At 38.5% G+C, this 13,572-nt stretch overlaps 1 protein-coding gene across 1 annotated transcript in view; it reads left to right on the top strand.

Annotated features, from left to right (window-relative positions):
* Window positions 1–13,572, top strand: part of ulk4 (unc-51 like kinase 4) — a 138,315-nt gene that overhangs the window by 103,473 nt on the left and 21,270 nt on the right. Inside the window, exons 33-34 of the mRNA XM_056763081.1 lie at window positions 2,274–2,440; window positions 6,374–6,466. Of these exons, the coding sequence (XP_056619059.1) occupies window positions 2,274–2,440; window positions 6,374–6,466 (260 nt within the window). The remainder of the gene's footprint in view (window positions 1–2,273; window positions 2,441–6,373; window positions 6,467–13,572) is intronic.

Below are 13,572 nucleotides of genomic sequence, written 5' to 3'. Positions count from 1 at the left end.
TAGCCTGTGTGCAGGGAATGAAGTTTGCAGCTAATGGTCAGTCACATTAAGCTCTTAATTCTCTAGGAGTATAAAACCGCTCAATTTGAAGGCCGTTTCTCATGATAGCAAGAACTTTGTGCCACCTGTTGTTCCAGTAATCTCAGTTGTATGTTGACAATACACTGAGGAAAGAAAATCTTTTGGGTGGGTTTGGTGTTGATTGGAGACTTCTAAATGAGCAGATTGTTTATCCTTATTTAGAATGAATGATTACAGTACTGATATAAAGGACTCTGCAACAGATGTTAAAGATCTGTACAGCGTATTTGACGATTATTTTCTTTCACTAATAGTTTGTGCTACTTGAAGATATACTCCACCCAAAATTTAAATTCTGTCATAAGGTTCTGTCAAACAAAGATATTTTGAAGAATATTAGCAGCTGAATTTTACTAAAACATAGACTGCTGAAGTAAGAAAAAATGTAATGTACTATACATCTTTTTGTATCTGAGTATGTGCAATTCCTGGGAGAGAATGTATGACCTTGCTGTTGCTAGCACAATGCTCAAACCATTGAGCAACCATTTTTGGGGGGGGTGAACTTACCCTTTAAGGAGCATAAGCCACTTCAAACACCAGTGTTTGACATATATATATATTATTCACACACTCAAGGATTCCTGAATGAATTAAAAAGGAGTTTAGGTTTTTACCTGTTACTCAGAGTTGAGCAAAAAGTTCTTTTCCCTTTTCATTTCTTGGCATCCTTCAAGTTAAATATCTTCTTAATGAGACAGAACTTTCAACATGCCTCTACTTCTGGTCTTTACAAGACACTGAATATTTCCACTGAGTGGTTTCGGTTAGACAGTTTTATATTTAAAAGTTAATTTGGACCTGAATCATATGTTTTGGGCTCCAAAGAGTTAACATGGCTTTGTTAGGATGCTTGAAATAAACTTTATTACAGTGACTTGTGGCCTGGACTTGAGTGATTCCAAACTATTCCAAAGACTTTAGTTTAGTTGCTTATTCTGCTGGGCACAATGTACTGGCATCACTTATGGCAAAAACACAGCATTTAGAAAACCTGTGTCTTATGTTATTTATAAACAATATCTTAACAGTAGCCTTACTGTGTACAGTTCATCAGTGCATGTTATAACAAATATAAAGGATTGTCTTTGTTATCTTTCAACGTAACACAAGATCCACCCATGTTAAGATTCCAACTTAATTCTTAGTGATAGTTTACCCAAAAATGAATATTCTATCTTCATTTATTTACCCTTATCATTTCAAACCTTCATGTGTGTCTTTCTTCTGCAGAACACAAAATAATTTAGGGGAATGTTGTTAACTGGACCCCATATACAATAGAAGTGAATGGGGTCCAGTGCTGTTTGGTTACAAACTTTCTTCAAAATATATTCCTTTGTGTTCTGCAGAAGAAAGATAGAGGTTTGAAACAACAAGAGGGAGAGTAAATTATGACAGAATTTACATTATTGGTTGCCTATTCTGGTAGAGCCCTCATGTGTCATGTCCCAATCAATTGATTTTTTATCAAATAAAATCCTCTAGACTTCATGTAAAATATATAGGTTCTGTTGACTTATATAATTAACAGGACTGCTGTCTTTTTATTCCTTGATCAACATCTCAGCTTAGCTCAGTGTCATCATTGCTATCCCATAAATTTGGCTAAACTTCTGGCTTAATTTCTTCTGGCACACTACACAGTTACAGTAATACATATACAAATACATAATACGTAAATTCTGTCCTGAATTACTCGTCATCAACTTGTTTGAATGTCTCTGTTCTGTTAAACAGAAAGAAAGAGATTTAGATGAATGTTAGCAAATGAGATTACTCGGGCACCATTCAGAAACGGATATTGTAAGTATTTTGTTCTGTTAAATACAATAGAAGATATTTTGAAGGATGTAGGAAAGAAAACAGTTCTGGGGCTCCTTTGACTACCATTTTTTGACTACCCCAGAAATCTCCCTTGCTACATTCCTCTAAATATCTTTCTTTTTGTTCAACAGAACAAAGAAATTTATACAGGTTTGTAACAACTTGAGGAATTGAGGAACAGAATTCTCATTTTTGGGTGGAGTATCCCATTAACTCCCAATGTGATTAAAAGCATTTAAATTATTTAAACATGACAATCACAATATGTAGTGGAGTTCAGTTGTTTTGTGTAACATGCATGTGCCCATCAGAAATACATTACGGGTGTATAGAGAAGTGATAGAACTGCGTGTGTGTCTCCTCAGGTGTAATTGAGGTGATGTGTAATGTCTTTGTGGAAGTCTCGGGCTTGTACCTGGATAAAGAGCAGCACTCGGGGCTGAAGCTGTGCTCTGCTCTACTCCTGTGTCTGCTGGACATCATCCACTGCCTTCTCAAACATCTCTCATCTGTAGTCCGGCTGCCCCTTCAGGTAACTTTCTCTCCTTCTCCATCCATCCCATTTTCCCTCACCCTCCCTTTCGCTATTACTCTCTCACATTTTTACTCTTAAGTGCTCTTTCTCTGAAACATAAATAGGGTTTTAATTGAATTAGCATCCCTACCTCTCTCTCTCTCTCTCTCTCTCTCTCTCTCTTTTTCTCTCTCTATTTTATATACATTCTCTCACTTTAGTTTACTTTCTCTCAAACTTATGAATGGGTTTTACTTTAATGAGCATATTGAACTGTATTCTTGTAGACTCCAGGACCATGGACTTATCATTGACTGACTGATGCAGAGCAATAATAAACTTTTGTGTTTTTGAGTTATTCTCAAACGCTTGAAATAACTTTAAATTCTACTTTGCTACCAGAGTAATGTTTGATTTATGCTGGCAGAAATGTCAATTTTTAAGTATAGCAAAGTAGCCATTTCCCATCCGGTAATACAATCCTACATTTATGAGTGGCGAACAGAAACTGTTTTCTATTTATTTTGTAATACTGCACCCCACTCGCATAACAGAATTAAGCTGCACACTTCAGGATTTCACAGGCGTAATTACATAACTGGCAAATATAACAAAGCATGATTATTTTACCATTTATGTTATTGTTATTGACTTTGTAACAAGAACTATACAAATGATTCAGGCAGCTTCTCACTGGCACTCTCTAATGAGAAGACTGGAAATGTGCCGCTTGTCAAAGTCTGGCATAATAACTGAAAGCGTGCATCTCATCTCATCGCTGTTATATCTAGCTTGGATTGTTAGTTTGTCTAGAAGCAAGCACAAACGTTGAATCTTGCTTCACAAAAATAAGTGCCAGCAAATGGTAGCGGCAGGTTTATAGTGTTCACCAGGACTTAAGTCAAACTGAACATCGTCCAGGGATGCACAGAACAGAAATCCCTGTATGTCCTATCACATGACAATTCGCCTACATTTTATTCCTTTTAAGCTGCGTGCATTTAATGTATGGCTCTAGCCTATGGCTATAAATTGTTATGCTGAAAATAAAGTGAAAAGTATGTCATAAATTAGATTCCAACAAATCCAATGGGACTCTGCAAGGGGTCATGACCCCAAAGTTAAAGGAATAGTTCATCCACAAATAAAAATTCTGTCATCATTTACTCGCCCTCATGTTGTTTCAAACCTATATACATGTATTTGTTCTGTTAAGTACAAAGAAAGATATTTGCAAGAATGTTAGCAATTTTCAAGATATTTTGAAGAATTTAGGAACACAAATAGTTCTGGGGCTCCTTTGACTACCATTCAATTTGTCCTACTATGGCAGTCAATTGAATTGAAAATTGCTAACGTTCTTCCAAATATCTTTCTCTGTGTTAATTTATACAGGTATGAAATGACATGAGCATGAGCAAATTATGACCGAATTTATAGATGAACTATCAATTTAAGAAACTCTGCTGTAGTTTATTTTAGTTACAGACAACTTTTCCCAACATATAGTACACAGGTATATATTCTATTCCATATGTATTTGCTCACTTATATTATAACATTTTCCTAAACTATAGTCTATCTGGCTCTGACATGTGAGTCAGTGGATGTCTTTGCTTTTTACAAACCAAAAAATGATTTACCCCTCACAGAAATTCCTCTCTTCACGTCCTGCTACTAAAAATATGTAGTTAAATGTTGTGCATAGTTATATATAAAGTACTGATGTCTAGTTTCAGTGCGTATATTTGGTCACATTTATTTGTTCAAATGCTATTAAATGGCGTCACCTTAACCGAGATCTTCATTGTTTCGTGCCAGATAGAACTGCTCTGACTATAAAAATAAATATCGTCCGACAGTTAAATAAATTGCTGCTTTAAATAGGAACCATGCAGCTATTTTTGTAGCTACCACTGCAGATAAGTGTATAAAAACTATTAAAGTGCATAAAAAGTGCAGGTTTTAAGAAATTTATCTGAGCTTCCCCAACAGTTTTCCTATCTGCAGGGGGTTCTACTGGCTAGAAAATCCTAGTAGACCAGACTCTATTCTGTCACTCAAACTGATGAATGCTGTTGTAATTTTTAGTATTTAAATATATCCTGCCTGATTTCATCTAGTTCCATTGTTAGTTCCTTATTGTTTTTTACTTTAATTAAAAAAATTGTATAACATTTTGGTGCAGATGTTGTCAACAGAGCATGACTTTTCTTAAACCTCGAAACATACTCTATGAACATGTTCAAGTCATCACTGAAGGCATAAACGCCAATATACATCCTTCTAGCTTCTAAATTTTTTCATGCTTCTCATGCTATGTACTTCATTCTCTCCCTCCCTTTCTGCCACTCTATTAGGGGTGTATGAATATATATTTTTTCCTTCCCTCTCTCTCTCTCTCTCTGCCTCTTGTTTGTAAACATTTCTCACTCTGTCGTCCTCATTTCTTGAGCTGTTCTCCTGATTTCCCTCTCTCTCTTAGTCCCCCTCAGCCCCCCTGTCCTCGGGGAGCGCTTGCCTGCTACTGTCGCCGTAGGCATGCTGTTAGGGGGTTCATGTCTGGATCCTCTCCTCACTGATGATTAGATTGTTATGCAATGACAACTGCTATGCAGATACCAGCAGAATACATCCAGCCACTCAGTCCCAACTCACCGGATCCTCCCGCACCTTTACCCATTGTTACTCACCCCGGATATCTTTGTCACAGTGGCTGAATAGCCGAGTGAGGCACGCACACATTCGTGTTCAATTTCCAGCATAATATGCACGCGACTTTGACGGCTAATAGTTCCAGCTGCTATTTTTACCCGTGTGTTGCAGTAGTCCCTCGGTAAACAGAACTTTCAAGTTGGAAATGAGGCACGCGGGACTCGCTGGAAGTCGTCCTCCTGTCAGTTCCTCACTTCAACCCTCATTATCCGTCCCAACCCTTTGACTCTCCCTCTGCGTCCTTCCATACATATTTATGCACGGACATTGGAAAAAAGGGACGTGTAATGGAATTCAGCTTTCCGAGTTGAAAAAAAGTGATGGAAACAGAAAGATGAAAAGCTTAATAAGAAGTGTCCACATCTCGCAGATTCATTTGGACGATAATGATAATGGGGACACTTTTCCAACTCCACAGTTTTAGTTTCTTATACTTTCCAGCTCTGTTTTGTGAGATGGCGAGCTGCTTCAGAGCAATCACAGAAACTCATGATTGACTGACTTGGCTAGTGTTTTATAGCTCAATTGGTAGAGCATTAGCCGAATGCCGAAATGTAAAAAAACTGAAAACTCTGTCAGCCTGAACTCCATCAATAATATTTGAATCGAGTGAAGGGAGTTTCATTGTGAGAACACTTCAGCTGTAGTTATTAAGCGAAGCCCCGTCGTAATCTCATTGCTCCGCTCTGTCAATCTGCTTGAGGATAGCAGACACGCATTCACCAAAACATTATCCTGTATATGACAGCGAGAGACAGCGCAATGAACTTTTGAACCTCGGACTCACTGCAGTGCTGCTGTAGTTGATGGCTGATGGGTAATCAAGTGTGTATGTCTTATGCATTGGTGTTGTTGTCTATTTATGACACTATCTCTCTCTGTGACAGCTGTTACTAAACAATAAGATCTTCTGGCTGATGGGAGACAGGGAGCTGTACACGTTGTTCTGTACCAAAGGTAGAGCTGGGCAGTGTGCAGAGACCCCAACACCTCCGAGCGTCTCTGTTAAAAATAGCCCCCGCTTCAAGCTACTGTACTTCCTGTGAAGATTACATGAGCAGGAATCTTTAAGATGCAGCGTCCTCAGCTGTGTTGGGCCTTGAGTTCTCTGAGCGTTTCCCCCAATGACTGACTGTCCTCATTTTGTTTTCTTCATTCCTTTGCGTTCTTCTTTTTGTCTTTTGCTTTTTTTGATCTAATAATGCTCCGTCTCTCTCTCTCTTTCTCTCTCTGTAGAGATCAGATAATAATGAAGACACTGAGGCTGCAGAAGAACTACTGCTCATCCACAAGCCACTGACAGAACTGAACAACATCCTCATTCAACTGGTCAGTCTCTGTGTGTATGTGTGTGTTATGGTCATTATCTTCTCTGGATAATGACCATAATCATTTATTTTCACCTCTAACCATTCTTGTTGCATAAATTAATGTTGGGTCAGGAAGGTTGACGGTCTACAACAATGAACTAGTCTGGTAGTGAGAATCATCTAAATTTGTTCTGCTCTTTCTGCTTTAATATCTTTAATAAGGCTTTAAAATGAAAGAGTATTTCAATGTGAGAGACCAGAAAAGAGCAGTATTCCTATTGTTATTCATAATCTAAATGTAAAGGGCCATGAATACTGCCAGGGCCATATTAAGACCTCCATGAGCCCAGGGGCTATGAATTACCTCAGGCCCCCAGCGCTCAGGAATGTTTTTTAAGAGTGCTGCATAGAACCCGAGGATCTCAAGACGCACTTTTGATAACAAAACAGTTGCCATTCCAACTTTATGGCAAGTTGAAATAAATAACTAGTTACACAAGGAGATCAACATGATTTAACCTTACTTCAACCATTCAAACTGTTTTGAAACCCGTATCTGTTTGGTTAAGATTAATTTGTTAATCTGTCAGTTTGACTTGCTATTACCACATTTATATATATATATATATATATATGCAGTTTATGCAATAATTAGTATTTATATCCATCACATTGATAACCAAACCAACCTAAAATTTGTGGGTGGGGGAGATGACCCTTCATGGGCCCTGTTTATTTGTCTCCGTCATCAGCTTTCGTAAAATATCCTGATAACTTTGGGAGCTTACTGAGTATCTCTTCTTTTTGCCGCTGTTTGTCTCTTCTTCTTTTTTTGAGCCCCACCTGACATTTATTTGCAGACTTTCTTTAGAAGAAGAATCAGAAGTTTCTTCTTCAGGAGCTTTAGCACACACACACAAGGAATTTGACTTGACCACAGGAGCTTAGTGCAGAAGGAAGTATACACATGGCGCAAACATAGTCCAAAAATACATTAATATAGAAAAATATATAATTAAATAAAAATAATAATGCGCTTTATACAAAAAGTGAATTATAAAATATATAGACTAAATACAACATTTATTTATTTTATTTAAAGAGTGTACAGATGTGTTATTTAGAGGTTTCACCTATTGTTTCTTGCAATATATAGTTACCAGATACTATGTGCAAGTGTGCAAACTGCAATGTGATATAGTATCGGAGTATAGCCTGCAGGAAAAAACTGTTCTTGTGTCTGGCTGTTCTGGTGGTCAGTGGTCTGTAGTGCAGGCCAGATGGCAAGAGTTTGAAGAGGGAGTGAGCTTGGTGAGTGGGGTCCAAAAATATTTTCTTAGCCCTTTTTCTCTTTCTGGAACAGTTTACCCCAAAAAAGTTTTTCCAAAGTTGTTCCAAATCTGTATAAAATTCTATGTTCTGATGAACATAGAGAAAGATATTTGGAAGAATGCTTGTAACCGTATCAGTTCTTGCCAACCATTGACCACCATAGTAGGAAAATAAGAATGGTAGTCAGAAGTCATGCACCGCCAGCCTTTTAAAAAAAAAGTTGCCAGCCTACGCCAGCGTTTTTTAACATTTTCACCCAACTTTAATGGCTCACAGTAAATTTTCTGTAAAGAATATATGGACAAACAATACGTCAAATGAATGAACAGAGTCTCAGCTTTTAAACAAAAGAAACCGTTTTCTTCTTTCTTCATTTGTTCGTTTTTAATCACTCCGTAGATGTGGGTAGGTTTCTTCAAAAATGCATCACTTTGATTAAACAGTTGAGATAATTAGGGTTTTTTGTCACAGATTCTTCCCAGATTACACTCAGAACAATCATTAAAAACCACTAAAACATATACGTTCTAGGTTCTGCGATTCTGTACTTTTTCCCAAAGTACAAACTCAGTACAGAGTACAAACACTGATTGCCGTAAAAACTCGTCTTTGGCGGGGAAGCGGTTTTTTTTTAATTGACGAGATAACTCGTCAATGGCGGTGAAAGAGTTAAGAGGGTTTCCCGCATTACCACTACCACGGTGATGGTAATGAAATTCACACATAATTTCCGGGAGAGTTGTCCAATAAGGGACTAAGAAAAATAGTTACAAAAGAGTCTTATATGTTGGAAAAAAACTTTTCAAAACCTGTACAATCGCTTGGGGAGTGTATCAAGCACAGAAATACTACGTAATACGCCCAACTCGTTTTTTGACAAGTTGACCATAAAAAGCATGAGAAGATGACAGCGAGTTTAACATTGTAAAGAAGTCAGAATGCAGGAAACACCATTCCAGGACCGCTTTAATGTACTCATTTTAAATATTTTTGTTTGTGTGATTGGCCCCCTTACATTGACGGGCCCTGGGGCTTAAGCCTGTGTGTTAATGCTGGCCTGAGTACTGCCAATATAAGCTATTCCTGGGAAGGAATATTGATTTGATTTTGATATTTTTACAAAACTAATTTTGCAATCACCATCGAAAAAAAACACAACCAAGCATAAAATATGCTTTTATGTGTCAGAGTAAGACCATCATGATTTGTTAATCACAACATACAGTAATTCCAATAGCTGCATGCTATTCAATACAGAAACCGTATCGGTGTGAAGTCTGTTATTAGTTTTTAGGCACATATGGGGTGTTACACATTACACAACCGCTGCATGAACATATTTTCATGTTTAGTTAACCCATCCTTATGATGAATAATGAGATGGCCATTACAGAATGAAACAATCCAGAGGAGAGATACATTCATTATTGAAGAGGTAGATTTACCTCTCGTTCATTTGATGGAAGCCACAAATTGATAAAGAAATAGATTGAATTCCATCGGCACAGAGTTTTGTATGTTTGCCAGGGCGTTTTATCTTTCAGTCTTGAAAGTGCATTAGGATGGCGGCCGTAGATGAACTCTCTACACCTCCTTTGAAAAGATTGACAGGATATTTGTGAGAGATGCAATAAATAGAAAATGCTGTTCAGTGCTGCTGTGGAAGGCTTTGTTGTATTAGTGGTTTCATATATCGCACACTATATACGTCGCACACTTATGTCTGATAGGCTTTCAGCCGACAAGTCTAGATGAAACCACACTGAGAATTCCATCTACTGAAGATCTTTGTGTTTGTGTGAGTGTTGCAGAAGGGAATGAAGGCGGTTGGCATAGTGATGCACTGTGGCATTAGATTTTCACAGATGGCAGGGAGACCAGAGACCAACTCTCCACCAACAGACTCCACTCCACATCTTCAATCATGCGTCCAGGCATTCTGTGTGTGTGTGTGTGTGTGTGAGAGAGAGAGAGAGAGAGAGAGTGAGAGACAGAGAAAAGAAGAGAGCGTGGCAAGCTGTGCCCACATGACCTCGAGGCAAAATCCAAACTGATTCTGCCCACTGTGCCATAAAAACTGCCAGCGTACTGAATCATTTAATTTCCAGAATGTCCCATAAAACCCTGTGTGCTTAAACTGCTTAATGTACTCATCAGTACTGTCACGTTTTCATCATTTGGGCCATTACTTAAAGGTCCCTTTCCCCCCGATCCCATTTTTCAACCTTTATTTAGTGTGTAATGTTGCTGTTAGAGCATAAATAATATCTGCAAAATGATAAAGCTCAAAATTCAGTGCCAAGCAGGATATTGTGTTTAACAGAATTCGTTTTTAATGGACTACAGAGAACAACTGGATCGGACTACAGCCCTCTACTTCCCGGGTACATGATGTCACAATTCCCAGTGCTTTTAATTACCTCCGCTCAAAGGAATACCCAAAAAAGGGGCGAGACCTTAGAGAAGAGGAAGAGCCTCTGGAGTAGTTTTTGGTTATCAGATTATTTATATCCAAAATAGTCTTTCTTTTTAACTTACTTTAAGTTATAATTTTTTATATAACACAATATAATTCAAATTAACGTTTTGTCTATTCATTTTGGCTGTTGCTTCATCTGATGTATATGTGTGTATTCATTCGACATTTGGAAAGAGAAATAGGCAAAAATATTGAATCGTCGCACAGCTGATTTAGTCTAAATTCTAGCTTTAGCTCAACTGGTAGAGCAATCTATTGGGTTCCAGCGAAAACGTATACATATTAAAAAAAAGCTGAAATGCACTTAGTCACTTTGGATGAAACCATCTGTCAAAGCTCTGTGAAAACCAAATGACCTTGATTGTTTTGTCGCTTGCTGTACTGTATAGAGAAAGGCCACTGTGAAATTCTTGTGAAATAGGAATTGTATTCATTGAGAGACAAAGTTCAAATAGTCACATTCAAACAGAAATGAAAAGCATTGGAGATTTGAACTATATATTTGACTTGCAAATCAAACGCAGAGACACCATTTTAAATACAGACATTATAATGTATTTATCCCTTTTGAGGCACCGCGCAGATCCTTCTGGAAATCAGAGCCCATCAGTCACAGCATCTTACGGTGGGACTCTTACGGTAGGTTGACTTTGGCTTTATCTGGCCTTGTGAAGGACACCAGTATGGGACGGCGTGAAGGAGTGAGCTGTCAAGGGCGAACGGTGTCCAAGGATCAAGCGAACAGATTGTCTATGCCCGTGCGCGGGACAAACTGCATTTAAATAGCCGGTCCAAAGAGCAAACGTGCCACCTCAAAGCCGCTACTTAACATGAAAGTGGGTTTGAAAAACCTCAATCATGACTTTTCATGTGTTTACACCACACGCTTTCCTATTATGTTAAATGTTCAGAGTGTGGCCGCAAACAATTGCATATGATCTGCCCCGCAGTCTGTTTACGCAGCAGGCGAGTTCCCAGTTTTCATGTTGCACACAGTTGGAAAATGTAATTTTCGCGCTTGCACAAAGCTGTTGTAAAATATCGCTCACCGTTTTTCTTGTCTCCAATACAGGTGAGCTCTTACTCGAGCCCCGTAGAGTGAGCAAACCTAGAGTGTTGAGTCCATAGGCGGGTACGTACGGAGGTCACGAAAGGCCAGGAGCGTTACATGTCCCCATAGGCTTCTGTTCACCACCTCCTCTCATTCTCTCTTTCTGTCCTGCAATCATGTATTCACAGCCCACAGTGGTATTAACACTCCCTAATCTCCCTGATGCTTGTGTGCTTTTCAGTCCACAGCCCCATTAGACTCCTCAGCCTGATTTCCCGGGCGCATCTACAAGTCCAGCTAAGTAAACAGGGTGGATTCGGTAGGCCATCTAAGCAGGTGTTAACTCTTGTTCTGCTCTGACTCTGTGTTGGCATGTGAACAATACCGGGCCGCCGAGCCCATGGACTCGCACCAAAGGCTTTTCAGCGCCAGGGTTCTCCCTCCGGTCAGCCTCTCTTTGGGCACTGGAGGGGGAGGCACTCTTTGGGTGCATTGTCTGAGCTCCTAAAGCCCCGCACTCCATTCTGGAGTGGCCGGCGACATCACAAAGAGGAGGCGGGATTAGGCGCGGCTGGCCCTTGCCCCTCGGTCTCATGGGATTATGCCTTTATGGCAGAGGGCAGCAAGAGATCAGGCCGGAAAAGAGTCTGGAATCCCAGAGACGGCCGCACAGGACTTTGAGTGCCGAAATGAGCAGGAGAGAAAATCCCTACGGCCCTTGTGTGTCGCTTTTTGTCTTTATCTCAGTGTCAGGCTGAGAGGGGATTGTTGTTGTGTGAGCTAAGAACTCAGACTCCATACCGCTCCCCTGATGGACATGTTAAGCCTGAAACTGCAGCCCTGCTGTCTCTGAGGATGAGGGCAGTAGTCGGTTTTATAGTTTAGGTATAGTATATTATATCAGTTTCAGCATGGGAATATTAAGCCGTTTTCATGTGATATTGCTATTTTCCAATCCATGGCCACAACCTTACTATTAGTCAGGCCAAACAATCTAGCTTTTGATGTTCTTTTACATTAGAATTTCTATGTTAGGCACATGTAAATATCCAACGTTTTCATAAGTAAATAGCTATTCATATGATCAAGATAGGGTGATATGTACAGTGTAAAATTTTCTGGGAGCTGTTTGCATTTTTGCATAAAATGTTACTGTAAAAAAGTGGACATGGAATGCAATATCGTATAATAGCAGGCTTTTTTGTATAAAATTATGTTTTTCTTGTAACTTTGCAGTCTTTTCCTCTAATTTGAGGGGGTTTATTGTGTATTACCATAAAATTACAATTCTTAACATTAACAGGGGGGCCGTGGCCCACAAGGGGGCCCCAGTTGACTGGCATTGAAATACATAATAAAACAACTAAGAACCAAGATATGTTTTTTGTATTTGTCCATTTTTGTATTTAACACATTACCAGTTAATTTCAGGCTCTGAAATATTTTATTGTTCTAAATTTTTTATATATTTCTTTGTTCTGATGAAGACAGAGAAAGATTGATTGTAACCAAACAGTTCTTCGCCAACATTGACTACCACAGTACGGAAAATGACAATGATAGTCAAAGTACCCCAGAACTGTTTGCTTTCCTACATTCTTAAAGATATATTATTTTGTGTTCAACAGATCAAATAAATGTATAAAGCAATTTCCTTGTAGCCTATGTTAGTTAACTGTTCCTTGAAAAACTAAGAAAGACTTCACATCGATATTTAAACCACCTGACCTGTATGGTGAAAACCTCTGGTTAAAAACGTATTTTAATCTTAAAATTGTCCATTTACACACAGTAGTTAATTTAACTCAATTAATGAAAAGTTTTTCATTCTTGTAAACCCCACCCAATGTTGTTTCAGCAATACAACACTTCAGAATTTAAAATCCCACCCAATAAATATGTTTTGACATAAATATAAGAGGGATTTTTTTGGACCATTGCTATTGACTGTACATAGACAAACAGATTTGTAGTTCATGAAGGATGTAGGTTCATATTTCCCAAAGCACCAGCAGAGCAAATGAAAGTCATAGAAGTGTTTGTGTGAAGGGTAGAGTTTGGCTAATGCTCTCGGCTGATCAATAATTCAGCCTGTTCTGTCAAACTCTTATATAGACTCTGTTGCAGATATATTGACAATTTTAAAAGATTCATTGCATGGATTTTCTCATTACATCGCTGAAGGCTAAACATTTTTATTATACCATATTTTTATTGTGCACCTGAAGGTGCAAGTATTCCTCGATTTAACTAAATTTATATA

This window comes from Triplophysa dalaica, chromosome 12 (assembly GCF_015846415.1).
Source record: "Triplophysa dalaica isolate WHDGS20190420 chromosome 12, ASM1584641v1, whole genome shotgun sequence".
Classification (NCBI taxonomy): domain Eukaryota; kingdom Metazoa; phylum Chordata; class Actinopteri; order Cypriniformes; family Nemacheilidae; genus Triplophysa; species Triplophysa dalaica.
Note: the sequence above shows the minus strand (reverse complement) of the source record. Positions and strands in the feature narration are given on the sequence as shown.